A 26,899-nucleotide genomic window follows, 5' to 3' on the forward strand; every position below is an offset into this window, starting at 1 on the left:
GGGAGTAGAACTGCAGGATGACTAAAGAGATTCATCTCAAGAGTACACACGAGAGTCATTGGGTGAGCTGGGGATTAACAGTGAGGCATCATTTGTCCCAAGGTCACAGACAGTTAAAAGATTAGAAGTGAGGTACAAACATAAAGGGGGGAATTTTATAAATGGTGCCAGAAAATATAAGCGCTAAGCGCTATTCTATAGGACACATGCCCTTTATAGAATAGCGCTTAGCGCTGATTTCCGCACCCAACTCTGGGCACCAGATGTATGCCTGCTGAAACTTGGTGTAAATCTCGGTGCCCAAGTTGGGCACAAGACCCATTATTCTATAACACTACATACAACTTTTTGGAACACCCCTGTCCCTCTCATAGCCACACCTCCTCTTGGGTTTTGCCTTACGGGATTTAGGCATCCAGTGTTATAGCACAATCCAGATGTGCATGTAAATTCTAATTGGTGCCAATTAATGTCAATAATTGGTTAGCATCCAATTATTGATGGTTAACAGCTCTTTAGCCAATTAGCTTGCACATGCATCTCAGAAGCATGCCCAGATCTGGACGCCATATATAGAATCCAGGGGAAAGTGACTTAGACATAAACTGAACAGCAGTAACTGCTCAGGGGATTAAAGCCCAGGCTCAGGTGAATTTGACTGACATTTTCTTCCTTCTGGGCAGGGTGATTGATGGACTAGATACATTAGACGAGCTGGAGAAACTCCCTGTGAATGAAAAGAACTTCAGACCTCTCACTGAGGTCCGCATCAAGGATGTCACCCTCCATGCCAATCCATTTGCCAGCTAGCTTGACCTGGAGGTGCAGCAGCTTTTCTCATTTTGAAAAAAAAATGACATTGTTGAGACAATAGTTATTGTTTCGGTCCTATTTCTCTTTTACTAGAGAGGTTCCTAACCCTGTCTGGAGAACCCCTCAGACTTGCTTCAGATTGTAAGAGGTGAAGACCTTCTGGCCCATTTCTTATGTGAAAACTTTTCTAAGAAATGGTATGCAACTCTTGGATTTCTTTACCCACTTACACAATTTGCCATTTTTTATCTTTTGGATTCAAGTGCAATTATCAGACCCTTGACATTTTTCCAAATTATAAAAATCATTTTTAATTTTAGCTGTTCCTCTAACATGTCTATCCTGGTGCTGATTTTCCTGTCGTCCACAAATAAGAACATCATTCTAATCTAGCCCTTCTACAATGTTGCCAATAAAGATGTTGACGATGACCATTCTGTTTTCAGTTTTGTGTTTGGCAAGGGTCCCCTGGACTTTAAAAAATCTTTGATATAGAGGTTCCCCAGCTACCAGACCAATTGAGATTGCACAGAATACTCACCTACCATCTGCTGGAGACTGAAAAATATTGCCTGGTTAAGGGGCTGCACAGGTTACTTATACTTTAATGTCATTAAGTCAGTGGTTCTGCAGGCAGAAGAGCATAAACTCTTACATCTGCACTGGTTTGGATGGACTCAAAAAAATAAAATTAGCAGTTAAGATCAAGTTTCTCCTTTTCAGGTTCTGGGAAGTTTTCCTCGGCGTTAAGTCTCCCGGGCTTTAATGTAGACTTTTTTTTTCCTAAGATTCATGACAGCAATATGTGGCATAAAATATTTGGCTCAGGTTTTGGCTATACCTATTTTTTTTCCTTATTCCTCTATTACTTTTGAGTATGTATTCACTTAAGTTGTATTTTCCTTCTCCTGCTTGATTGGTGTCTAATGAGGTCATGCATATCTTTCAGTTTTATTTGCTTTATTAGGTTTTATATATGGAAAAGATAAGATTTGTGTGAAGGAGTCCTAGGCAATGATGAGCTGGAGTTCCTCTGTGAGGAAACTCCAGAGTTGAAAGGCCGCATGGCAGCACTGATCACCTGGTTTAAAACAAAAACAAAATTGGAGTTTCCCCAATGGGAAGAGAAATATATCAGTGCTACAGTCTTGGTGTGAGCCCTAAAGGTTGTGATTATGTAAAGGAGCTGCAATTTGAGAGGAAGAAAGAGACCTGTTTTCTGTCTGCAGCAGAGAGGTTCAAAGATTTAAGGGGCCAGAGCTTTGTGCAGAGGGAGAGGTACTGACACTAGCATTGAAGGAGCCAGAACTGGTTTTTGAGGAGAACAAGTAGCATTTGAAGTGAAGGTGTGGGTGGCTGAGAGTGGCTTGGGGACAGAGAGAGAAAATGATGTTTAAAAAAAAAAAAACAAAAAAAACGTGCTACTGAGATGCAAAAGAAAGTCCTAAAAACAGGGGAATTAATATAGGGGTTGAAGGGATAAAGTTTGAGTGAGGTGCATGTTGAGTGCTGTATGAATGGGGTGAAGTTTTATCAGAAAATGTTTACCTTTAATAGAATCTGAAATCTACTAATATTTTGTCAGCGGCAGCTATAAACTAAGGCCAGACTTAAGCTAAATGGGGTTCCTGATTTAGAGAGCGTCCAAAACCATTTTTTTCCCCAGTTTTAACCAAAACCAAATCTGCGGCCAAATACAAATTTTGGGCTGGTTTAAGCGCTGAAATCAAAACTCAGTTGACCTGTATCCTGATTGGAGTTTCCCTGGAAACTCCATAGTAACCATTTGTTGGGATGCCGGTAACCATAGTAACACTTTTGTTTATGCTAGGAGAATCATGAAGCTGCTGAGTTATACAGAGGTGTTCAATGAGTGCTCTGACCAAGAATGAGGGAAAATTTGGTATGATTATTGATATGAATTCTCCGAGGACAAGCAGGCTGCTTGTTCTCACTGATGGGTGACGTCCACGGCAGCCCCTCCAATCGGAAACTTCACTAGCAAAGGCCTTTGCTAGCTCTCGCGCGCGCATGCGCGGCCGTCTTCCCGCCCGAACCGGCTCGTGTTCGTCCGTCTTCTTTTGTCCGCGCTCAGGACGGTCATGTTTTTGCCGCCGTTTCGTGCCCCTCAAGTTGACCCTTGCGCGTCTTTGGAAAAAAAAAAAAGAGATACCTTTGGTCTTTGTCCCTTCACGTGTGTCCAGCTTTTCCCCCAGCGTAAGTTTCCTTTCGCTTTCGGGATAGGCCTTTTTGGCCTCTGTACGGGTTTTCTCTCCCTTATTTTTGGTGCCTTTCGTCATCGTGAATTTTGATTTCGCTGGTGTGATTTTTCCGCCCATGTCATCGAAGTGCACCCAGTGCGCCCGGGTAATCTCGCTCACTGATAGGCACGCTTTGTGTCTTCAGTGTCTGGGGGCTGGGCACCGCCCGCAGGCCTGCAGTCTTTGTGCTCTTTTTTACAAAAGAGGACTCAGGTAGCGAGGTTGGCCCAGTGGAACGTGTTGTTCTCGGGCTCTTCGTCGACAACAGCACAGGACATATCGAGTGCATCGATGTCAACAGCATCAAAGTCTTCAACCTCGGCATCGACGGCATCGAGGCTTCGACCCTCTGCATCGTCGGTACCGAGACATCGGAAGCCTGCGTCGACGTCGGTGGTACCGGGACCTCCGCTGTTGCTGATGTCGTCGGACGGTGGTGCTTCGACTGGAGTGCAGGTGAGGTCTGTCCATTCCCCTGCTGGTGGCGGTGAGCCTTCGGGTGGGTCTCCTCCTGCCCTGAGGGCTCCTGCGGTACAGCCCCCCCGAGACCGACCTTCTTCGGCCCCGAGGAAGAGACGGTTGGATTCTACGTCGTCCTCGTTGGTACCGGGAAGCTCTGGTGACATGCTTCGTTTGAAGAAATCAAAGAAGCATCGACATCGGTACCGAGAGCTCTGGGTCGCCGAGGGAGTCGGCACCCAGTAGGCATCGGCACGGGGAGGATCGCTCACCCTCTGTTCAGGAGGTGTCTGCGCTTCACCTTGGACAGCCCGGAACCGCCTCCACGCCCGGAACAGACTCTACGCCTGCATCGGCTTCCCAGTCTTTCTCCACAGCCGCTCTGCACGAGAGTCTCCGGGCCGTTCTTCCAGAGATTCTGGGAGAGCTGTTGCGCCCTTCTCCAGTACCGGGGGTGCTTGCGCCACCGGTACCGTCGAGCGAGGCGACGGCTGGCCCTTTGCCCGGGGTGAGGTCTCCGACATCGGTACCGCTTGCGGCCGCCTCCCAGGAAGACTCCCCGATGATGTCGGTGGAGGGAGCTTCGCCGGTGCTGGCGAGGGAGTCTACCTCTCGGCACTCCCACTGTGGCCGTGTTTCCACGGAGTCGAGTCGGGCACGGCTTCAGACGCAGGTTCATGAACTTGCGTCTGATACCGATGGTGAGGCCTCGTGGGAAGAGGAGGAGGACATCAGATATTTCTCTGATGAGGAGTCTGGTGGCCTTCGTTCTGATCCCACTCCCTTCCCTGAAAGGCAGCTTTCTCCTCTCGAGAGTCTGTCTTTCGCGGCCTTTGTCCGGGAGATGTCTACGTCCATCCCCTTCCCGGTGGTCGTGGAGGATGAGCCCAGGGCTGAGATGTTTGAGCTCTTGGACTATCCTTCTCCACCTAAGGAAGCATCCACAGTACCCATGCATCATGTCCTAAAAAAGACATTGCTGGCGAACTGAACCAAGCCTCTAACTAATCCCCACATTCCCAAGAAGGTCAAATCCCAGTACCGGATCCATGGGGACCCAGAGCTGATGCGCACTCAGTTGCCTCACGACTCTGGTGTGGTGGATCTGGCCCTAAAGAAGGCTAAGAATTCTAGGGAGCATGCTTCGGCGCCCCCGGGCAAGGACTCTAGAACCTTAGACTCCTTTGGGAGGAAGGCCTACCATTCTTCTATGCTCGTGGCCAAGATTCAGTCCTACCAGCTCTACACGAGCATCCACATGCGGAACAATGTGCGGCAGTTGGCGGGCTTGGTGGACAAGCTCCCTTCTGAGCAAGCCAAGCCGTTTCAGGAGGTGGTCAGGCAGCTGAAGGTGTGCAGAAAATTCCTGGCCAGAGGGGTATATGATACCTTTGATGTTGCGGCCAGGGCCGCTGCTCAAGGTGTGGTGATGTGCAGACTCTCATGGCTGCGTGCCTCCGACCTGGAGAATAGGATCCAGCAGCGGATTGCGGACTTCCCTGGCCGAGCGGAAAACATTTTTGGAGAAAAAGTCGAACAGGTGGTAGAACAGCTCCACCAGCGGGATAACGCTTTTGACATTCTCCCGCCGGCAGCCTTCAGCATCTTCCTCTTCAGGTAGATGTTTTTATGGGGGAAGGACTGTTCCCTACTCTTCTGGTAAGCGTAGGTACAATCCTCCCTCTCGACAGCCTGCGGCCCAGGCTAAGCCCCAGCGTGCTTGCTCTCGTCAGCAGCGTGCGCCTCAGCAAGGCCCCACAGCTCTCCAGCAAAAGCAGGCGGCGAGCTTTTGACTGGCTCCAGAAGAGCATAGCCGATGTCAAGGTGTCCGTGCCGGGCGATCTGCCGGTCGGGGGGAGGTTGAAAGTTTTTCACCAAAGGTGGCCTCTCATAACCTCCGACCAGTGGGTTCTCCAAATAGTCCGACAAGGATACACCCTCAATTTAGCCTCGAAGCCTCCAAATTGCCCACCGGGAGCTCAGTCCTTCAGCTTCCAGCACAAGCAGGTACTTGCAGAGGAACTCTCCGCCCTTCTCAGCGCCAATGCGGTCGAGCCCGTGCCACCCGGGCAAAAAGGGCTGGGATTCTATTCCAGGTACTTCCTTGTGGAAAAGAAAACAGGGGGGATGCGTCCCATCCTAGACCTAAGGGCCCTGAACAAAAATCTGGTCAAGGAAAAGTTCAGGATGCTTTCCCTGGGCACCCTTCTTCCCATGATTCAGCAAAACGATTGGCTATGCTCTCTGGACTTAAAGGATGCTTATACACACATCCCGATACTGCCAGCTCACAGACAGTATCTTCGATTTCGTTTGGGATCACGTCACTTCCAGTACTGTGTGCTACCCTTTGGGCTCGCCTCTGCGCCCAGAGTGTTCACGAAGTGCCTAGCTGCGGTAGCAGCGCTTCGCAGGCTCGGAGTGCACGTGTTCCCTTATCTCGACAATTAGCTGGTGAAGAACACTTCAGAGGCAGGAGCTCTACAGTCCATGCAGATGACTATTCGACTCCTGGAGCTACTAGGGTTTGTGATAAATTACCCAAAGTCTCACCTTCTCCCAGTCTCTCCCAGTACAGAGACTCGAATTCATAGGCACTCTGCTGGATTCTCGGACAGCTCGTGCCTATCTCCCGGAGCCGAGGGCCAGCAATCTGCTGTCCCTCGTCTCCCGGGTACAAGTGTCCCAGCAGATCACAGCTCGGCAGATGTTGAGATTGCTTGGCCACATGGCCTCCACAGTCCATGTGACTCCCATGGCTCGTCTTCACATGCGATCTGCTCAATGGACCCTAGCTTCCCAGTGGTTTTCAGGCTGCTGGGGATCTGGAGGACGTCATCCACCTGTCCACGAGTTTTCTCAGATCCCTGTACTGGGCCAATTTGACTCTGGGACGCCCCTTCCAAATTCCTCAGCCACAAAAGGTGCTGACTACGGATGCGTCTCTCCTGGGGTGGGGAGCTCATGTCGATGGACTTCACACCCAAGGAAGCTGGTCCCTCCAGGAACGCGATCTGCAGATCAATCTGCTGGAGTTACGAGCGGTCTGGAACGCTCTGAAGGCTTTCAGAGATCGGCTGTCCCATCAAATTATCCAAATTCAGACAGACAACCAGGTTGCCATGTATTACATCAACAAGCAGGGGGGCACCAGATCTCGCCCCCTGTGTCAGGAAGCCGTCAGCATGTGGCTCTGGGCTCGCCGTTACGGCATGTGGCTCCAAGCCACATATCTGGCAGGCGTAAACAACAGTCTGGCCGACAGGTTGAGCAGGATTATGCAACCTCACGAGTGGTCGCTCAATTCCGGAGTAGTGCGCCAGATCTTCCAAGAGTGGGGCACCCCCTTGGTAGATCTCTTTGCATCTCGAGCCAACCACAAGGTCCCTTAGTTCTGTTCTAGACTTCAGGCCCACGGTTGACTGGCATCGGATGCCTTCCTCCTGGATTGGGGGGAAGGTCTGCTGTATGCTTATCCTCCCATACCTCTGGTGGGGAAGACTTTGTTGAAACTCAAACAAGACCGGGGCACCATGATTCTGATTGCTCCCTTTTGGCCACGTCAGATCTGGTTCCCTCTTCTTCTGGAGTTGTCATCTGAAGAACCGTGGAGATTGGAGTGTTTTCCGACCCTCATCACACAGGACGAAGGGGCGCTTCTGCATCCCAACCTCTAGTCTCTGGCTCTCACGGCCTGGATGTTGAGAGCATAGACTTTGCCTCTTTGGGTCTGTCAGAGGGTGTCTCCCGTGACTTGCTTGCTTCCAGAAAAGATTCCACTAAGAGGAGTTACTTCTTTTTATGGAGGAGGTTTGCCGTCTGGTGGACAGCAAGGCCTTAGATCCTCGCTTTTGTCCTACACAGACCCTGCTTGACTACCTTCTGCACTTGTCTGAGTCTGGTCTCAAGACCAACTCTGTAAGGGTTCACCTTAGCGCAATCAGTGCATACCATTACCGTGTGGAAGGTAAGCCGATCTCAGGACAGCCTTTAGTTGTTCGCTTCATGAGAGGTTTGCTTTTGTCAAAGCCCCCCCGTCAAACCTCCTACAGTGTCATGGGATCTCGATGTCGTTCTCACCCAGCTGATGAAACCTCCTTTCGAGCCACTGAACTCCTGCCATCTGAAGTACTTGACCTGGAAGGTCATTTTCTTGGTGGCAGTTACTTCAGCTCGTAGAGTCAGTGAGCTTCAGGCCCTGGTAGCCCAGGCCCCTTACACCAAATTTCATCATAATAGAGTAGTCCTCCGCACTCACCCTAAGTTCTTGCCGAAGGTAGTGTCGGAGTTCCATCTGAACCAGTCAATTGTCTTGCCAACATTTTTTCCCCGTCCTCATTCCTGCCCTGCTGAACGTCAGCTGCACACATTGGACTGCAAAAGAGCATTGGCCTTCTATCTGGAGCGGACACAGCCCAACAGACAGTCCGCCCAATTGTTTGTTTCTTTTGATCCCAACAGGAGGGGAGTGACTGTGGGGAAACGCACCCTATCCAGTTGGCTAGCAGATTGAATTTCCTTCACTTACGCCCAGGCTAGGCTGGCTCTTGAGGGTCATGTCATGGCTCACAATGTCAGAGCCATGGCTGCATCAGTGGCTCACTTGACATCAGCCACTATTGAAGAGATCTGCAAAGCTGCGACGTGGTCATCTGTCCACACATTCACATCTCATTACTGCCTGCAGCAGGATACCCGACGCGACAGTCGGTTCGGGCAGTCAGTGCTTCAGAATCTGTTCGGGGTTTAGAATCCAACTCCACCCCCCCCCTAGGCCCATGTTTTATTCTGTTCCAGGCTACACTCTCTGTTAGTTGGATAAGTTTTTAGGTCAATCTCAGTTATGTCCTCGCCGTTGCGAGGCCCAATTGACCATGTTTGTTGTTTTGAGTGAGCCTGGGGGCTAGGGATACCCCATCAGTGAGAACAAGCAGCCTGCTTGTCCTCGGAGAAAGGGAATGCTACATACCTGTAGAAGGTATTCTCTGAGGACAGCAGGCTGATTGTTCTCACAAACCCGCCCGCCTCCCCTTTGTAGTTGTGCCTTCCCTTGTCTTTGTCTTGCTACTTACGGGACTGATGGAACACGAGCCGGTTCGGGCGGGAAGACGGCCGCGCATGTGAGGTGCGCATGGGCGCGTGAGAGCTAGCAAAGGCCTTTGCTAGTGAAGTTTCCGATTGGAGGGGCTGCCGTGGATGTCACCCATCAGTGAGAATAATCAGCCTGCTGTCCTCGGAGAATACCTTCTACAGGTATGTAGCATTCGCTTTTAGTTAAAATTAAAATTGAGCAGTTTGTTTTTACTATTTATGTGGCTCATTTTAATTTTACCACAATTACATCAGTGCCCCATTAGTCCTTAATGAGAATAAAATTCTCTTTTTGCCTAAGCCGTAGCTATGATTTTTCAAGGAAATTTAAAAAACTTCATCCACTTCTCCCACTAACACAAGAGTAAACAGCACCACAGGACTACCATTAGGGATCATAGTGGCCATTTTGGAACCCGGTGTAGTCTCGGGCAGCAAGTTCAGCCATAAACACTAAGTAGTCGTGACAGCTAGCGTGCAGTAATGACCCATGCACTAGCTGTCACAGCAGGCCACTCCTACACTCTGCCCCAACACCTACGGCTTTGTTAAGCAGATAGTGTGGGATTTTTACTGTGATAGCTGGTTTAATAATGCAGTAAAATTCACACTAGCTGCTTACCATAGCTTATTAAATAGGTCCCAAAGTTACTTATTTATTGAAGATTACAGCAGCCATTTATGGAGCCCGCCACCATGGGCAGGAGCGAGTGGGCTTCGGTTCTGCCCTCAGACCCCGCTGGACCACAAGGACATATCCAGGGAGGCCTATGGAAGTGAGAGTGGTGGGGTGGGTATGGTTGACCCTAACCTGCGAAGGGGTGGGGGGGGGGGGGGTATTGGAATTGGGAGGTTTTTTCTGAGGGAGAAGGGAGGCTATGATTCTGTGCTTCTGGGAGGAGGAAGGGGGGGAGTTTTGAGGAGGGAGGGAGGTGTGATCATAAGGGGGGGGGGGAGTAGGATTGAAAGGGGGATTGTGATTCTCTGCTGCAGGGAGTGGGAAGGAGGAAGAGGGCAACTGGTTAACTCCTCTCATAAATTAGGACTGTCTTTTTTTCTGTCCTAACTTTTAGAGGTTGCTCAGCCAATTAGTGGACTTAAAAATTGCCACCAACTGGCAAAGCTGCTGCTCTGTTTTAACTCCGGCTCTGGACCACTCACAAACTAGCCAGTTTTGGCATGGGCAATTAGAGGAAAATATTCAGCACCACTGTGGTAGGCTCTGTAGCTCAGTGGGCCGAGCACTGGTCTTGTAAACCAGAGGTCATTAGTTCAGTTCTCATCAGGGCCTATCTTGCTTTTTAGAAGGCATGGATCCACCGAGATTAGGTGCTGGGCAGCTTCTACGGTCTATGCCCCTGATTGTGACTGAATAGATATGGATGGGCTGGAGTGTAAATTTTCCCTGATTGTGACTGAATAGATATGGATGGGCTGTAAATTTTAAGGGGTTTTGACGTTAGCTTCAGAACCTAGTACAAGAACAGTGCTGGGCAGGCATCTGTTTGGGTATAAAGTATCACATACCATGTAAAATAAGTTTATTTTGTTGGGCAGACTGGTTGAACTGTACAGGTCCATCTGCTGTCATTTACTATGTTACTGGGCTACTAAGTGCTGCTGAATATCCCTGGATAGCCCCGCACAAGTGATTTAAACAGCTAAGAGCCTCTCCTGGCCTTTTTAATTAACTTAGGGGTAGATAGTCAAAGTTTTATTCCATTTTAGGGATTACAATATCCTTAACATGCTGCATCATTTTAGTAAAGTGTTTTATACATTGTGTTTATTTTGTGTGTAAGCTGATAAGGATTGTAGATCATGCAGCCTATAAATTTATTTAAAAAAAATATTAAATCTTGGTGGTAAACTTTGGTACACTGTGACAAACAGTTAAGTTGTCGGGGTATTTGAGTAAGTGTTCATTTTATGGAAAATAGTGTGCTTATATTAATTTGGCATGTATCTCTGGAATAAATATTATAATTTCACAACAAGAACTAATCAAGTAAATATAAAAGTTAAAAAAAACTAGTTAATCTTTAGTTTACCACTTCCTTTTTGTTCCATCCCCAAAGATAGAATATCAATCTTTACTCTTAGAATCTCTTATTTCAGCTGATAAATTGAGAGTTGTGACTAATGCAGTTAGTATCTGCTTGAGTGCTTTTAGAATCTTAGGATCAGGTACTGCCTTCTTTTAATTCAAATTGCATTTTGCTTTAGGACCACAATTCTGTCCTTCCAGAGTGAATACAAATCAAATCTACTTCACTGTTGTCCCTTTTACTATTCCATGATAACTGCAGATTATTGACTGACATCACACAATGTACCAATGTTACTGTCTGACCACTAAAGCTTCAAGTACCAAATGGAATAGTACAGAGATTTTTCCATCTAGTTCTAGATTGCTGCAGATAAGTGTCATGAAACAAACCCCTTCCCCCCCCCCCCCCCCCCCCCCCCCCCCAAAAAAAAAGCCTCATTTGTCATGAACCAGAAAGGAAGTGTTGAATTGTATAGTTTTGAATATGTGTGTCAGAGTAAAGGTGTTTCTACAATACAGTCTGTTCATTCTGTATAGTAATTTTATTTGTGATAATGCCAGTGTTTTCTAGGCATTTATTTTTCTTACGCCCATTTCCTCCCTTTCCATTGGAACATACCACTTAGTATATTACGACCTCATCACATACACAAACAGCTCTGCCAGTGCACATCAGTCCTTCCCTGCCTTTTACCACCTATCCCCAGTAAGAACTACCACACATAAAGCATCTTTAAAACTCAGAAGAATGCTTGGATTGGTATGGCTAGCATTGTGCATCACTGCTTTATCGAGTGCTATCTTGCAAATCCACATAGCAAGGGGCTGCACTATAACAAAGGGAGGCACCAGCTGTAACCCCTGAGGTGACTACAGCACATAGACTACCCAGGGCTGACACAATGGATGTGCAAGACAGGAAATACCCTAGGTACCAAGCAGGAGGAGATAGGGGGTGCCTTGGTATCATTTGAGGAAGTCCAAAGCAAGAGGAGATTCCAAAATTAACCCTTCCTCCCCCACCCCACTTCCTTATTGTTCATTAGATAATTTTCCAATTGCCCATCTATACTGATTTCTAGAGCAGTGCTTCTAAAACTGTGGGTCCCACTCCCAAAAGGGGTTGCTCATGCCACGTTTGGGTTGTGACCTGCATGGGCACTACATAGGCATCTGCTTCAGCAAGGTTGTGAGTGTTGCTGTAGCTGCAATCATTGGGGTTATGACCAGAAAATAATATGAGCAGCACTGTTTCAGAGGACACAACAGAATAGTCCCAAAGATACGAACATCACTTTGTTCATGATTGCAGGGTATCTGAATTATTCCACAATAAAATAGACTTGGGTCTGTGATTCAGGCCATCCCCTCTCTGAGTAGAGAGCTGGCATAGGCTAACACAGGACTCATCTGATCAGAGGGATATTCAGAAGCAATTATGGGTCAAGCTTGAGCAAAAGATGTAATTGCATCAAGTAAAGAGAGTTATACAGGCACTAACTGGAGCTGGTAGAATGCAGAAGTTGGGAAGGATGACAGTGTACAGATATTCCTAGTCATAAACCAATTCCATGTTTATCAGATGATTAATTCCTTTAAGGCCCACAGTGTACAGGTTGCAAATTTTTGAATTAAATCTTTCATAACAATATACTCAAATATACAAATGTAGTAACATCAACCTATTTTCATGTTTGGCTCTCTTTGTTTTTTAAGTGACAACAGGAATAAATAAATGAGCTGAATATATATTTCTTCCCATTCTTCCTTTAGTAGTTGATCACATAAATTGGCCTAGTTGGAGAAGGACATACATGAGTAGCTAATCGGTTAGTTATGAAGTATAAAAACTTTAAATAATGGAGAGATAATATGGAAATGTGTGATTTAGCCCTACATGATTGGAATACAAAAAGAAAAGCTCTGCTTCCTTAATGAGTGTTTTTCTGTTTGCTTTTATTATATCTAATTTGTGATTTTGTTTTATTGTATTTTATTAAAGTTTGTACTCCGTATGTTTCATTAAAAGGTGGATAATAAGTCTGTAAAATTAAATTTCTGTCTCTTTGCTTTTTCTTTCATGTTCTATAATGCCTGCTGTAAATGACAAACTCTTTATGGCAGTGGATCGCAACATGCAGTATGCGAGACAGTAGCAGGAGGGTACATGTTGTCTGGTACCCAATTACCAACTTCCCTTTCCTGCTACCCACCTGTTTGCACACCTGCTGCTTCAACAACTCTGTGGCTGCAAACAAAACAGAAACCAAGCATGGGGCCATGGCCCTGTACATTCTTCTGTTGGCTCATACCAGTCTTGCCCCTCTGGAACAGGATGATGTTGGTATGAGCCAACAGTGGAGTGCACAGGGCCATGGCCCGCATCTGGCTTCTGTTTCTTTGCAGTCAGGAAGGCAGCAGGTGAGCACTTGGGTGGGTGGAGGTATTGTGAGGGAAGGGAGGGAGTAACCAAGGTGGAACAAAGAAAATGAGAGAGTGGGTGAGGCTGAATTCTGGTAGTGGAAAAAGCTGGGCAATGGTGATGATTGATGGGAGGGGGAGAGATTTGGGTAATGCTGGGTGGTGGAGTATTGGGAAGTGATAGAGTTGGGGTGAGGTTGGATGGTAGGTGATGGGAGGGGAGAGAGACTGGGGCAATGTGTGATGGTGGCAAGAGAGAGAATGCGCAATGTTGGATGCAGAAAAGAGAGTGGGGCAGTATTTGATGGGGGGGGGGGGGAGAAGAGAGATGAGATCCTGGAGGGGCAGGGGAAGAGAGGAGCTGTGTAGTGGGGGGAAACGGGCAATGTTTGATGCCAGGGAGCAGAGATATATAGGAGACCCTGCATGATGGGGGTAGGAGGGAAGAGACAGAGAGGAGATGCTGCATGGCTGGGGTTGAGAGCTCGCAGTCTAAGTAATAAAGTTCATGACCTTCAAGCCCTGATATTGGAGGCAGACTTAGACGTTGTTGCAATCACGGAGACATGGCTTAATGGTTCCCATGAATGGGATGGAAACATACCAGGCTATAATTTATTTAGGAAGGATAGAGATGGTCGTAAAGGTGGAGGAGTAGCTCTGTATGTGAGAAATTATATCACAGCGACTGAAATGATGGGGACCTGGGGAAAGGAAGAAGCGATATGGATCACCTTAAAAAGAGATGATAGAACCTCTGTCCACGTGGGTGTTGTCTACAGACCTACTACTCATCATCATTTCTATAGCACTACTAGACGTACGCAGTGCTGTACACCAGAACATGAAGAGACGGTCCCTGCTTGACAGAGCTTACAATCTAATTAGGACAGACAAGCAGGACAAAAAAAAGAGATAAGGGAATATTAAAGTGAGGATGATAAAATAAGGGTTCTGAACAAGTGAAAAAGGGTTAGGAGTTAAAAGCAGCATTAAAAAGGCGGGCTTTTAGCTTAGATTTGAAGACGGCCAGAGATGGAGCTTGACGTAGCGGCTCAGGAAGTCTATTCCAGGCATATGGTGCAGCAAGAAAAAAGGAACGGAGTCAGACCTCCGACACAATTGGAGGAACTAGATAAAGATTTGATCGCAGATATTCAACTGTTGGGAAAGAAGAGAGAGGTGCTGTTGCTGGAAGATTTCAATCTGCCGAATGTAGATTGGAAGGTTCCATCTGCGGAATCAGAAGTAGAGAGATCATGGATGCTTTCCAAAGTGCTCTGCTCAGACAAATTATGACGGAACCCACAAGGGAGGGAGCAATGCTGGATCTGGTGCTCACAAATGGGGATAGTGTGTCAAATGTCCGAGTGGGTGCCTACCTGGGCAGCAGTGACCATCAAACAGTTTGGTTTGATATGACAGCTAAAGTTGAGGCCGGCCACTCAAAACTCAAGTCCTGGATTTCAAGCATGCTGACTTTAGTAAAATGGGGAATACCTGAGGAAGGAGCTGATGGGCTGGGAGGACGAACGAGAAGTGGAAGGACAGTGGTCCAGGCTGAAAGAAGCTATAATATGGCCACAAACCTTTATGTAAGGAGAGTAAATAAAAGCAAGAGAAAAAGGAAACCGATATGGTTCTCCAAGCAAGTGGCCTGAGAAAATAAAGGCTAAAGAGTTGGCGTTCCAGAAATACCGAAAAAACTCAAGAAGAGGAACACGGAGAGAAATACCAGATGAAATTGAAAGAATCCAAGAGAGAGATATGTCTGTCAACAGCACAGCTGAAGAACAAATGGCTAGAAATGTAAGGAGGGGTCACAAAAATATATTAGTGAAAGGAGGAAGACTAAAAAGGGAATTGTGAGACTGAAAGATGCTGCGAACCGCCATGTAGATAATGATGAAGAAAAAGCTAATTTGCTAAATAGATACTTTTGTTCTGTTTTCACAGAAGAAAATCCAGGAGCAGGACCGCGATGGACTGGCAAAAGTACATGTGAGAATGGAGTGGATATAGCACCGTTCACAGAGAGAGTGTGTATGAACAACTTAAAAATCTAAAGGTGGACAAAGCAGTGGGACGACGGGATCCACCCCAGGATATTGAGGAGCTCAGAGAGGTTCTGGCGGGTCCTCTAAAAGATTTGTTTAATAAATCCTTGGAGACGGGACAGGTTCCGTGGGATTGGAGAACGGCAGAGGAGGTCCCTCTTCACAAAAGTGGTGATAGGGAAGAAGCCGGAAACTACAGGCCATTAAGCCTCACTTCGGTTACTGGAAAAGTAATGGAAGCGATGCTGAAGGAAAGGATAGTAAATTTCCTGGAAGCCAATAAGTTGCAAGATCTGAGACAACAGGTACCAAAGGTAAATCGTACCAAATGAATCTCATTGAATTCTTTGACTGGGTGACCGGAGAATTGAATCATGGACGTTCTGTAGACATAATCTACTTAGATTTCAGCAAAGCTTTTGACACGGTTCCCCACAGGAGGCTCTTGAATAAACTTGACAGTCTGAAGATAGGACCCGATGTGGTGAACTGGATTAGGAACTGGTTGACGTACAGATGCCAGAGGTTGATGGTTAATGGAATTCACTCGGATGAGGGAAAGGTGAGTAGTGGAGTGCCTCAGGGATTGGTACTGGGGCCAATTCTGTTCAATATATTTGTGAGTGACATTGCCGAAGGGTTAGAAGGTAAAGTTTGCCTTTTTGCGGATGATACTAAGATTTGTAACAGAGTGGATACTCAAGGAGGGAGTGGAAAACATGAAAAAGGATCTGAGGAAGCTAGAAGAATGGTCTAAGGTTTGGCAATTAAACTTCAATGCGAAGAAATGCAAAGTGATGCACTTAGGGAATAGAAATCCACGGGAGACATATGTGTTAGGCGGTGAGAGTCTGATATGTACAGACGGGGAGAGGGATCTTGGGGTGATTAGTATCTGAGGAGCTGAAGGCGCCAAACCAGTGTAACAAGGAAGTGGCCGTAGCTAGAAGGTTGCTAGGCTGTATAGAGAGAGGTGTGACCAGCAGAAGAAAAGAGGTTTTAATGCCCCTGTATAAGTCGTTGGTGAGGCCCCACCTGGAGTATTGTGTTCAGTTTTGGAGGTCATATCTTGCTAAGGATGTAAAAAGAATTGAAGCGGTACAAAGAAAAGCTACAAGAATGGTATGGGATTTGTGTTACAAGACGTATGAGGAGAGACTTGCTGACCTGAACATGTATACCCTGGAGGAAAGGAGAAACAGGGGTGATATGATACAGACATTCAAATATTTGAAAGGTATTAATCTGCAAACGAACCTTTTCCGTAGATGGGAAGGCGGTAGAACTAGAGGACATGAAATGAGATTGAAGGGAGGCGGACTCAAGAAAAATGTCAGGAAGTATTTTTTCATGGAGAGAGTGGTGGATACTTGAATGCCCTGGTGGTGGAGATGAAAACAGTAACGGAATTCAAAAATGTGTGGGATAAACATAAAGGAATCCTGTTCAGAAGGAATGGATCCTCAGAAGCTTAGCGGAGGTTTGGTGGCAGAGCCGGTGGTGGGAGGCGTGGCTAGTGCTGGGCAGACTTCTACGGTCTGTGCCTTGAAAATGGTAGATACAAATCATAGTCAGGTATACACAAAGTAGCACATATGAATTTATCTTGGTGGGCAAACTGGATGGACCGTGCAGGTCTTTCTCTGCCGTCATCTACTATGTTACTATGCGAGACATGCATACGGAGAAAATGCTGTATGGGCAGGGGACAGACAGAGAAGGTAGTGCATGGCTTGGGGAAATGCTGCATGGCTTTGGAGAGACAGAGAGGAGATGTTACATGGCTGGGGGAGTAGGGAGAGACACACAGGAGATGCTACATGACTGGGGAGGAGGGAGAGAGAGAGGAGAAAATGCATGGTTGGGAGAGACAGAGATGAGATGCATGGCTGGGGGTGAGAGACAGATGAGATGCGTGGTTGAGAGATGAGAGAGACTCACAGAGGAGATGCTGCATGGTTGAGGGGTGAGAGAGACCCATAGATGAGATGCTACATAGGGGGTGAGAGAGACCCACATAAAGGAGATGTTGCATAAGGTGGGGGGAGAGATATAGAGGAGATGCTGCATGGCTGGTGGAGAGAGGGAAGATGCTGCATGGCTGGAGGAGGGACATACACAGAGGATATGCTGCATGACTGGGGGTGAGAGGCACACAGAGGAGATATTGCATGGCTGGGGTGAGATAAATGTAAAGAACAGTAGATCTGGTTCACTATTCAACGTGTTGCTCAACACAACCAACTGTGAATCGTATACATGCACACTAAGAACTACTGTGCTCTTCTGAGCACGATGTTTGCACTATTTAATATAAAGGTGGGAGGAAAAACCTCATACTTCTTTGACTCAGCACAGTCACTTAGACCAGAATGCTGTTTAGCTGAAAAAATTAGAACCCACAGTGAAAAAGTAATCATGAGTATAAAAAAAAATCTCCCACAGTGCTCTGAAATGATAATCTTTCTTTACAAATTAATTTGAAAAAAGAAAGGAAAAAGGCACTTTTCTGCTCTGTTTGTACTGCTAGTTGCTCAGTCATGGAAACAATGAGGTCACTTCTGGCTTTCTCAAGAGCCCCCACTGTAATTGACCTACAGAAGCGCGCACACAAAAAAAAACACTGAGCTGTTGTAAAACACAAAATATTGCAGAACGTAGTGCAAGTGTGCAATGTCATAAACTCCTGTACCGTTAGGTCCTGATTGTCTCCCAAAAACCGCCAGTGAGCAGAACTGCAAAAAAAATGGCGCTTCCCGTATTTAAAGCCACGCCATCCAAATAACCACCAATCAAAACTGGGGATACTGTGTAAAAAATGCGGTGAAGTCTGGAATGGCTCAAACGCTCTTTAAACTTCCCTCCAATCAAAAACTTCTCTTTGGAAAAAGTGTAAATCAACCATAAAATGTTGGCCAGTGAATCGTGGATTTTAAGCCATTTGGTTCAATGGTATCTAATCTATAGATCCAGCGCTGTTCACGTTGTAATAAGGCATGCATATCAAACTGGCTGGATTATAGACTGTGTACCTAAGAATTTGCATGGGGGAGACTGGAAGAAAGCCTTATTACAACGTGAATAGCACTGGATCTATAGATTAGATACCATTGAACCAAATGCCTTAAATTCCACAATTGTCTTAAAAAATATATTGAACAATGAACAAAAAATGTGCAATCAGCAAACAATAACAGGTAACTGAAATATGGATCAATTATAACACTAACTAAACATTTGTTTACTTCCTAAAAAGTACCTGGGGAAATGAGGACTTATCACGTATAACTGTTTTACAGGGCTGCAGCAAAGAGCTTTTTTTCTCTCTTCTGGGCTGAAACGGGGGGGGGGGGGGGGGGGGGGGCAAAAAACCCAGTACAGTTTAAATGAAATGAGCTCCTGGGCCAATCAGAGCCCAGTTAACAACAACACTTTAAAAAAGCTGGTTACATCACTACAGTCATTTACTTTATCTGTGTTAACTAAAGAGGGAAAGGTCAGTTCTTTGTAAAAGCTTAAAATATAACATGCACCACCTGCTGGCCAAACTAGAGAAATGCACTTCAGAGATTTAATAAAGGCAGTTTTGCAGGTTTAAAACACATTGTTCTGTCACATCTATATTTTGATTTCTATGAAAATCATACAAAAGAAAATGAATGTAGCCAAGTCTGCAAGCTAGCACAACCACCAGTACCTGGCAAAAAAAAAAAGCTATAATGACAGAAAGAGAAAAGTGGATACATTTGTACACATCAGGAAACAGGAAAAGAGAACACACAAAACTTGACTGCTTCCAAGACTGTGCTTTTATGGCAATAGATTATTTCTTAGCAAAAAAAGAAAAAAAATCAACTAGTTAAAGACCTTCATGATTCTGCCCTGACTGCAGTTCACAATTAGAACCTAATCTGAGACAGAAACACCACTAATCAATAAGGCATTGCAAGAAATGTGCCTGTGTACTGAGTATATCGGGATAATTCCCTGCTTATGGATCAACAGGACAGAGGAAGAAATCTGCTGTTATCAGGGCTGGATATCAGATTATTATTATTTTACTTCTCATTTTTTGAACTTTGTATTAAGACCACCTCATGTACACATACAGCTCTGCCAGTGCACCTCAGTCCTGTCCTGTCTCTTACCACTTATCCCCAGCACACTCTGCTGTCCCCAGTATGAACAACCACAACTACAACTCTGTAATGGCACTGACACCCTCTACATTATTGTGTCTTGAACACTATGAAGAGTGGTTGGATTTGTATGGCAAACAGTGTGCGTCAGTAGTATATATTTTTTTCACCATTGTCTCTCTCCCTGCTCCAGTCTCTCTTCCCCATCGCTTCAGCTGTCACCCTCTAGATTCTATTTCCTCCTCAGTCTGTCTTCCTCCAGGTGAAACAACCCAACACCACTGCCACAATTACCATGCAATGTTCCTGCACTAAATAGTTGCACCAGGTCCCCAAGCTGCATTCTAAATACTACAAGGGATAATGTGAAGGACAGGTCTCTAACCAGCTAAAACATCTCTGTATAATAAGAGGCAAGGTGCCCACTGCTATGAGGATGTTTCTGGTTAAGACAACCACAACTGAGTATCCTCTTGAATGTCTGGAGACCCTTAGGTTAGTGGCAGGTAATTTTATGTTTATTTTCATCAGATTGTATTTGAAACATTTTTTTTAATCTGCATTTTGCTTCTGATTATTCTCCTGTCCTTTGTGGCAGCTATTCTGGAAGGTTCAGCACCCCAAAGGTTCAGCTCTGTCTCCTGCATCTGCTCTTCAAACTCCAAGATCCAGATGAGAAAAGAGATAACATGGAAGGCAAATGTGATACTGGGCTATCACATATGCCTGGTGAGTTTCTTTCTTCCTGCCTTCCAGCTTTTATTGAGAAACTATTACTACTACTATTTAGCATTTCTATAGCGCTACAAGGCATACGCAGCGCTGCACAAACATAGAAACTATCATATATTGTGCCTCTCTTCCTCCTCCTATCTGTCCCTAGAGAGCCATCAGATACATTGCCTTTCTCCCATCTCCTACCATTATTGTATTATTTTCCCACATATTGTAACACATGCTAAATACTAGGTTACCAAAAGACTGTGATGAGTCTCATAACTGAAATAATGTTACACTACCAGTAACACAGAAACACTCTTAAATCCAATGGGCCAATCCTATTGGGCAAATCTGGAGCTAGTTGGCAAACAATACATGCCAGCAGGATTCAGGAGCAAAATGTGATCAAACCTTTAAAACCAAATTACTTTATTTTTAACGTAGGAATATATAGAACAGTGGTTCCCAAACCTGTCCTGGGAGATCCCTAGTCAGTCAGATTTTTGGGATGTTCCCAATGAATATTCATGAGATATATTTGCATGCATGCAAATATATGTAATGCATGTTCACTGTCAATATCCTGTAAAGCTGACTGGCTGATATACAGTGTGAAGACTCATCCAGTCTGTCCAATTTACTGCTTGATGTAATATAGTAATATAGTCCCTAGTTTTCTCCCACTTCTCATTTTTGCAAGGAAGGATCATTTGTACTTATGACAGGTTTTTTTGAATTTGTTTCTGTTTGTGCTCTACCACTACACCTGGGAGACTATTTCACAAGTTCATCCTTTCTGTAAAAACGTTTTGTATATATATGGTCCTTGTTCCAGCTGCCCTCTTTGAGCACAATACCATAGTCTCTTATTCTAATCTCTAACTTCCCATTCATTTAAATTTTTGTTTCCTGTATATTGTTTGTTCTGTTTAGGTATTTCATTTTTTTTAATCATATCTTTCCTGTTTTGTTTTGTTTTTTTCCTAGTTGCAGTGCTTTTCATCTCTCTCTTAGAGACCCACCTTCAGTCAGATTTTCAGGAATATGCATGAGATACATTTGTGTATGTTGGTAACACTTTGTCCCCAGGATTCTATATAGCGTGACTTAAGTTGCACATACAAATACAGTCATAATCTGGATTTGCGCGAGCAACTTACTTAGTTAACCAGCCAATTAGAGCTGATAATTGCCAATTAACAAGCAATTATTGATACTAATTGGCAATTAGAATTTACATGCAGAACTGTCTAAACCTATTCTATATTGTGATGTGTGTAAATTCTAAGTCACACAGTTAAAAAGTGGTCATGGCTATGGGTGTGGAATGGGTGGGTTGTGGGCATTTCTAAAATCTATGTGCATGGTTTTAGAATATACCCAGTCTGTGCATTTACACAGTTTTACTTGGCATAGCTGCCCACAACTAAATTTACTCACACGGACAGGCACTCGGCATATTCTATAAATTTAGGCTTATTCTATAAAGTATGCCTAAATGTAGGCGTACTTTATAGACTATTCCTAAGCGTATTTCATTTCAGTGCCAATTTTTTAGGCGTCATATATATAGAATCTAGTCCTGTATGCAAATATATCTTATACAAATTCATTGTGTAAATCCTGAAAACCTGACTGGCTAGGTCTGGTTCCAGTAGTGTGTTTAGAAGCAGTGTCCTAGGGAGAGTGAGCAGCTCCATGTATGTATCTATATATATCTATATGTATACCTGTTAATTATACTCATCCACCCACTCACTCTAGGACAGTACTTCTCAATACTCTTGAAGATATTTGATATATAAATAAATACACATGCATACTCTTCTGCATATAGATTATAGGGTATTATCCATATGCAGATGAGTGTATGTGGGTATTTGTTTATTTATACATAGAATGTCAAGGCCCATATTATAGGGGGTTTGGTGCAGACCGTGAAATATTTTGGTAATCCTTCTCTGGATCATCTCTAAATGGTTCTTTATTGACCATGACTGATGGAATAAATGAACCCCACAGAAAGAAGACAGAACATATATTTATTAAATTGCATTTCCTGCCTCAGTGGTACATCATGATACATAGAGCTGAAATGCCTCTAGCCCTCTTCTGGTGTTAACCCTTGCAGAATAAACAGTGGATCCTCCAGAGTGGCTGTTCATTGATAACCTTTGGAAAGAGCTGCACCTACTACAGCAACAAACTTCTCCCAGGCAGCCTGCACCTCCACTGTGAAGGCTGAGCCCAGTCTGCGAGCTAGTACAATCACCAGAACCTGGCCAAAAAGCTGTAATGACAGAAAGAGAAAAGTGGATGCATTTTTATATATCAGGAAACAGAAAAAGAGAACACACACAAATCTTGACTGCTTCCAAGACTGTATTTTCATGGCAATGGACTATTTCTTAGCAAAAAGGAGAAAAAAATCAGCTAGTCAAAGACCTTCATGATTCCACATGCTCAGAAAAGGGAATGTGCCCTGGCTCAAATTAACAATTAGAACTTAATCTGGAGACAGAAACACCACTGATCAATAAGGCATAGCAAGAAATGTGCCTGTGTGCTGAGGATCTCAGGACCATTCCCTGCTTCTGGATCTACAAGACAGAAGATGAAATCTAATCTTATCAAGGCTGGATTTAAAATTGTGGCAGCCACAGGCAGGACCACAGAATAAGGACATGGTGATGCCTCTTTGACATGCCACTGGTGGATGACCCTGAAGTGGGAGAGAGCTTCTTTTTGGCCTGGACTGTACTTGGCACCTTCCAACATCTGGTTCCCTAGGCAGTGATGTTGCCTATGCCTAAATCTTGGCACGACTCTCATGGGAATCCATTTGCATGAAACAGTATGGAGATTGGCAGTGTGTGCAAAAGGGGAAAGAGAACTGCATTATGAATAATCTAAGCAAATACTTATTTACAAAAAGGGTGATGGATGCATTGAACAGCCTCCCAGTGGAGGTGGTAGAGATAAAGACTATCTAAGTTCAAGAAAACATAGGACAAACACATAGGATTTCTAAAGGAGAGCAAGGTATAGTAGATGGTATGGATGGGCAGACTGGATAGGTCACATGGTCTTTGCCCTCATTTTCTATGAATAGATCTCTTTCCCATCCACCTTCCATCCCTCACTGCATGACCTTTAGCAGGTCACTTAACCTGCATAGTGCACATTCTTTGGGTGAAGGATTATGTGAATACTTTATATAACGGGTACATTGATAGCATTTTGTGACTAACTTTATGTTTCTTACCTTAAAGTTATAAGGGTCCACATAGAGGGTTTTGGCATGAAGCTCACTTAGTTTGGCATAGATGCCCTTGATATTGTCCAGATGACTGACAGCTTCTCCTAGGGCACATAGCACCTTCTTGCCGTGGGCAGAGACCTTCGGATTATTGATGATGGCTGCAGGGCTGGACATGTTCCCAAAAGTGGCGAAGTATCTCTGGGTCCAGGGGTATGTGATCAGCACCCTAGAGAAGTGCAAAATGCAGTTATCAGAGAGGAAGGAAGGAAGAGATGGTGGTTTCATGAGCATTTGATAGGACACTTGACAAGGAGCAGGGAGAGAAAACTCTCAGAGCCAGGGCTGAAGGGCGCAAATATACCTCTTTAGTCAATTGCTCGAGCTTCTCCAGAGTAGCCCCCCAAGCTCTAGACTGCACTCCCTGAAATGCTCTGCTTAACACAAGACTATGTCTACTTCAGGAAGCAGGTGAAAGCTTGGCTCTTCAACCAGGCCTTTAATGGAAGAAGTAACTAACTTGTTAATCTCACTTACACACACAAGGAGTGACACGGGCTGCACATGCTGCAGCAGGACATGTTTATCTAATCCTACCCAAGCTAAGATAATATTTAACCATCTCTCTGACCTCATTTGCACACTTGTTTTAAATTAGTCACCTTATTTTCTAACTCCTCTTACTCTCTTACCTATCTACATGTTAACCATCTCTCTGACCTCAAGTGCAACTTTTTTAAATTAGTCACCTTACTTTCTAATTCCTCTTACTCTCTTACCTATCTATATGTTCCATCTTTGCTTATACTCTACACTGTCAATTAAAATGTCCTATTACATATTGTGTTGAACATTGTAAGTAGTATACTATGCCATACTTTGTATTGTTGTTTGAATATTTTTACTGCTGTAATTGTCTATTGCTCACGTTTGATTTATTCTTACTGTACAACACCTTGAGTGAATTCATTCAAAAGGCGGTAAATAAATCCTAATAAATAAACATAAATAAATAAATAATATGCTCTAGCATTTTCTTTTATCGGGCTATTACATTACACCTCAGTTTTGCAGCCCAAATTACTAATTCAAGCAGGAAAACCTACTTTACAAGTGACAGCAAAAAGTTTCAACATAAGAAAGATGTAGACAAGGAGAGAAAGTGAGTGAAATAGACAACTGAAAACAAAAGAAAACTCTGGAAAAGAAAAAATAAGTAAAATATGCAGTTTTGGAAAAAAACAGACCGTAAAAGAAAAAGAAATAAATATGGATAACTGAAGAGACAGAGGAGAGACCATTGTGTGCTAACCTGCTGAGAGTCTCTGGTCCTTCCTTCTCCACATCCACCTTCTGCCACACAGAGTTAATAGCAGCTTTCTCCTCGCTGGTCCAGTGCACCATCTTTGTTTTCGTTGTGTGCGACAGGAACAACTGGCTCAAGTCCTATGGCAGGGGCTGGAGAGAGCCAGTGAGACCCTGAGATTTATACAGACTGCTGCCAAACTCCACCCTGTCAACCCCACCCTTTCTGCCAAGGCAGCAGGGGCCCAGCCCCTCATATCTCTTCTTCCAGATGACCTCTGGCTTTTCTGACCCAGGCCCTGCAGCCCCTGTTGTAAGTTGCTTTCAAACAGAGGCAGAAAACATGAGCCTCTATTCCTTCTCTCAGCCCCACAGTCCTCTCCATCCCTATTATAGGCCAATAACTGACTGAAAGGGGATTCGATAAAAGTTTACAAAATCATGAATGGTATGAAACAGTTAAATAGGGAACAGTTGGTTAACCTTTCAAACAACACTAAAACAAGAGGACATTCAATTAAATTATGACCAGCAGAGTGAAAACTAATTGTATAAATTTTGTTTTGGAATCTGTTGCTGGAGGTAACTAACATAACAGGGTTCAAAAGAGGTTTGAACAAATCCAGCCAGGTAGACTTTTGTTTATTTCTGGAAATCAACCATAAGAAACAGATCTACTTTTGTAGATGTGCCACATACTTGTGGACCAGTCTGGCCACTGTCAGAGAAAATGCTAGGCTCCATGGACCTTGGTCTGACCCAGCATGGCTTTTCTCAAGTTTATACCTGTCCATATTTATTTATTTATTAGGATTTACTTACCGCCTCTTTGAAGGAATTCACTCAAAGCGGTATACAGCAAGAATAAGTCAAACATAAGCAATAGACAATTACAGCAGTAAAATATTCAAACAACAATTCAAAGTATGGCATAGTATGCTACATTTCAATGCCAACACAATCCTATATAATAAAACTCACCCTCAACGTTCTGAGGACACTGACGTCACTGTCAGTTCCTCTGGGTACTTCCTTCCGGTTCGAAGGGTTCGTGGTGGTGAAGCCACCGAAATCACTATGTTGGGGCCCCGCCCTCACATCAAACGTGATGACGTCGAGGGCGGAGCAATGGCGTCAGTGGCTTCAGAACCAACGACTCAGCACATTGAAGGTGGCGTTGGCGTGCATTGACGAGGTCCGCAACAATGGCGGTCAGTGCCTTCACAACACCGAAGGGGTGAGCAGGGAGGGGGGGTTCGGGACGAAAACCTTGCTAGCGCCCGTTTCATTTGCGCCTGAAACGGGCATGTTTTACTAGTGTACAATAAAACATTTAATAGAGAGCATAGGGTGTAAGCAAAGATGGAACATATAGATAGAAAATAAGGGACTAATTAGAGAATTGTAAATGAGGTGAGGGAGATGAGGTCAGAAAGGTGCTTGAACATTATCTTGGCTACGGTAGGAGTGGATAAACATATCCTGCTATAATATATACAGGTGTCAATTAGTTCTTCCGTCTTAAGTCTTTAAGGAAGCACCTACATTTAAGTGCCAGTCACAGAATACCTACACTTTAATAGGTAATAGTACACTTACACACATTAGTGGTAGCAAAGAGCTAAGTGCCTTTCTGTAAGAGCAGATGAAATTTAATGTGGACAAAAGCAAAGTGATGCACATTGGAAAGAATAATCCAAATTATAGTTACCTGATGCTAGGGTCCACCTTGGGGAAAAAAAAGATCTAGGTGTCATCAAAGACAATATCCTGAAATCTTCTGCCCAGTGTGTGGCGGCGGCCAAAAAGCAAACAGGATGCTAGGAATTATTAGGAAAGGGATGGCAAATAAGACCAAGAATACTATAATGCCTCTGTCTCACACCATGGTGCAACCTCGCCTTGAGTATTGCATTCAGTTCTGGTCGCTGTATCTCAAAAAAGATATAATGGTAAACATTTCCACCTAAGCGTATTTTATAAGCGGCACCAAGATTTAAGTTCAGTATATAGAATATGCTTAGTTGATATCCCAGCGCATAAAAGTACACGCCTCCATTTACACAAATGAAAATGTGGGGTAAATCCCTGCGCATAGATTTATGCACACTGGGCCATATTCTAAAACAACATGTGTAAGTTTTGAAACACCCATAAAATGTCCACTTCCACGCCCATAGCCATGTCCCTTTTGATCTGTGCACTTTAGAATTTAGGCACAGTTAATTACAGAATACGCTTAGCAAGCTGTGTGCATAAATTCTAAATATTGTCAATTAATATTCATTATTGCTTACTGTAAGTGCTGTCAAATATGGTGATTG

The 26,899-nt window shown here is 44.5% G+C and overlaps 2 protein-coding genes across 9 annotated transcripts in view; one reads left to right on the plus strand and one right to left on the minus strand.

Moving 5' to 3' along the window:
- PPIL3 (peptidylprolyl isomerase like 3) overlaps nt 1–2,728 on the plus strand; it is a 32,787-nt gene extending 30,059 nt beyond the window's left edge. For 7 of the 8 annotated variants that reach the window (XM_030209210.1, XM_030209212.1, XM_030209211.1 and 4 more), the window contains one exon: nt 684–2,716. In XM_030209210.1, the coding sequence (XP_030065070.1) occupies nt 684–810 (127 nt within the window). In that variant the 3' untranslated portion in view covers nt 811–2,716. Of the gene's footprint in view, nt 1–683 lie in introns of all 8 variants that reach the window. The other variant, XM_030209209.1, reaches the window with a different exon arrangement.
- Nucleotides 2,729–22,036: 19,308 nt separating this feature from the next.
- Nucleotides 22,037–24,720, minus strand: LOC115474766 (hemoglobin subunit beta-2-like). Its single transcript, XM_030210423.1, has 3 exons — nt 24,583–24,720; nt 23,277–23,499; nt 22,037–22,301 (listed from the first exon to the last, which is right to left on the minus strand). Exons 1-3 carry the CDS (start codon nt 24,672–24,674, stop codon nt 22,173–22,175), a joined length of 444 nt encoding a protein of 147 aa, XP_030066283.1. The 5' UTR covers nt 24,675–24,720; the 3' UTR covers nt 22,037–22,172.
- Between the last annotated feature and the right edge of the window lie 2,179 nt (nt 24,721–26,899).

The sequence above is a fragment of the Microcaecilia unicolor genome, chromosome 7 (assembly GCF_901765095.1).
Source record: "Microcaecilia unicolor chromosome 7, aMicUni1.1, whole genome shotgun sequence".
NCBI classification, from domain to species: Eukaryota; Metazoa; Chordata; class Amphibia; order Gymnophiona; family Siphonopidae; genus Microcaecilia; species Microcaecilia unicolor.

Excerpts from the sequence above, each read along its gene's own strand:
- LOC115474766 (XM_030210423.1), bottom strand. The coding sequence starts at position 24,674 with ATGGTGCACTGGACCAGCGAGGAGAAAGCTGCTATTAACTCTGTGTGG. Across the intron at positions 23,500-24,582 it reads GGACCAGAGACTCTCAGCAG|GGTGCTGATCACATACCCCT; the intron begins GTTAGCACACAA and ends GCACTTCTCTAG. Across the intron at positions 22,302-23,276 it reads TGGACCCTTATAACTTTAAG|CTTTTTGGCCAGGTTCTGGT; the intron begins GTAAGAAACATA and ends CTGTCATTACAG.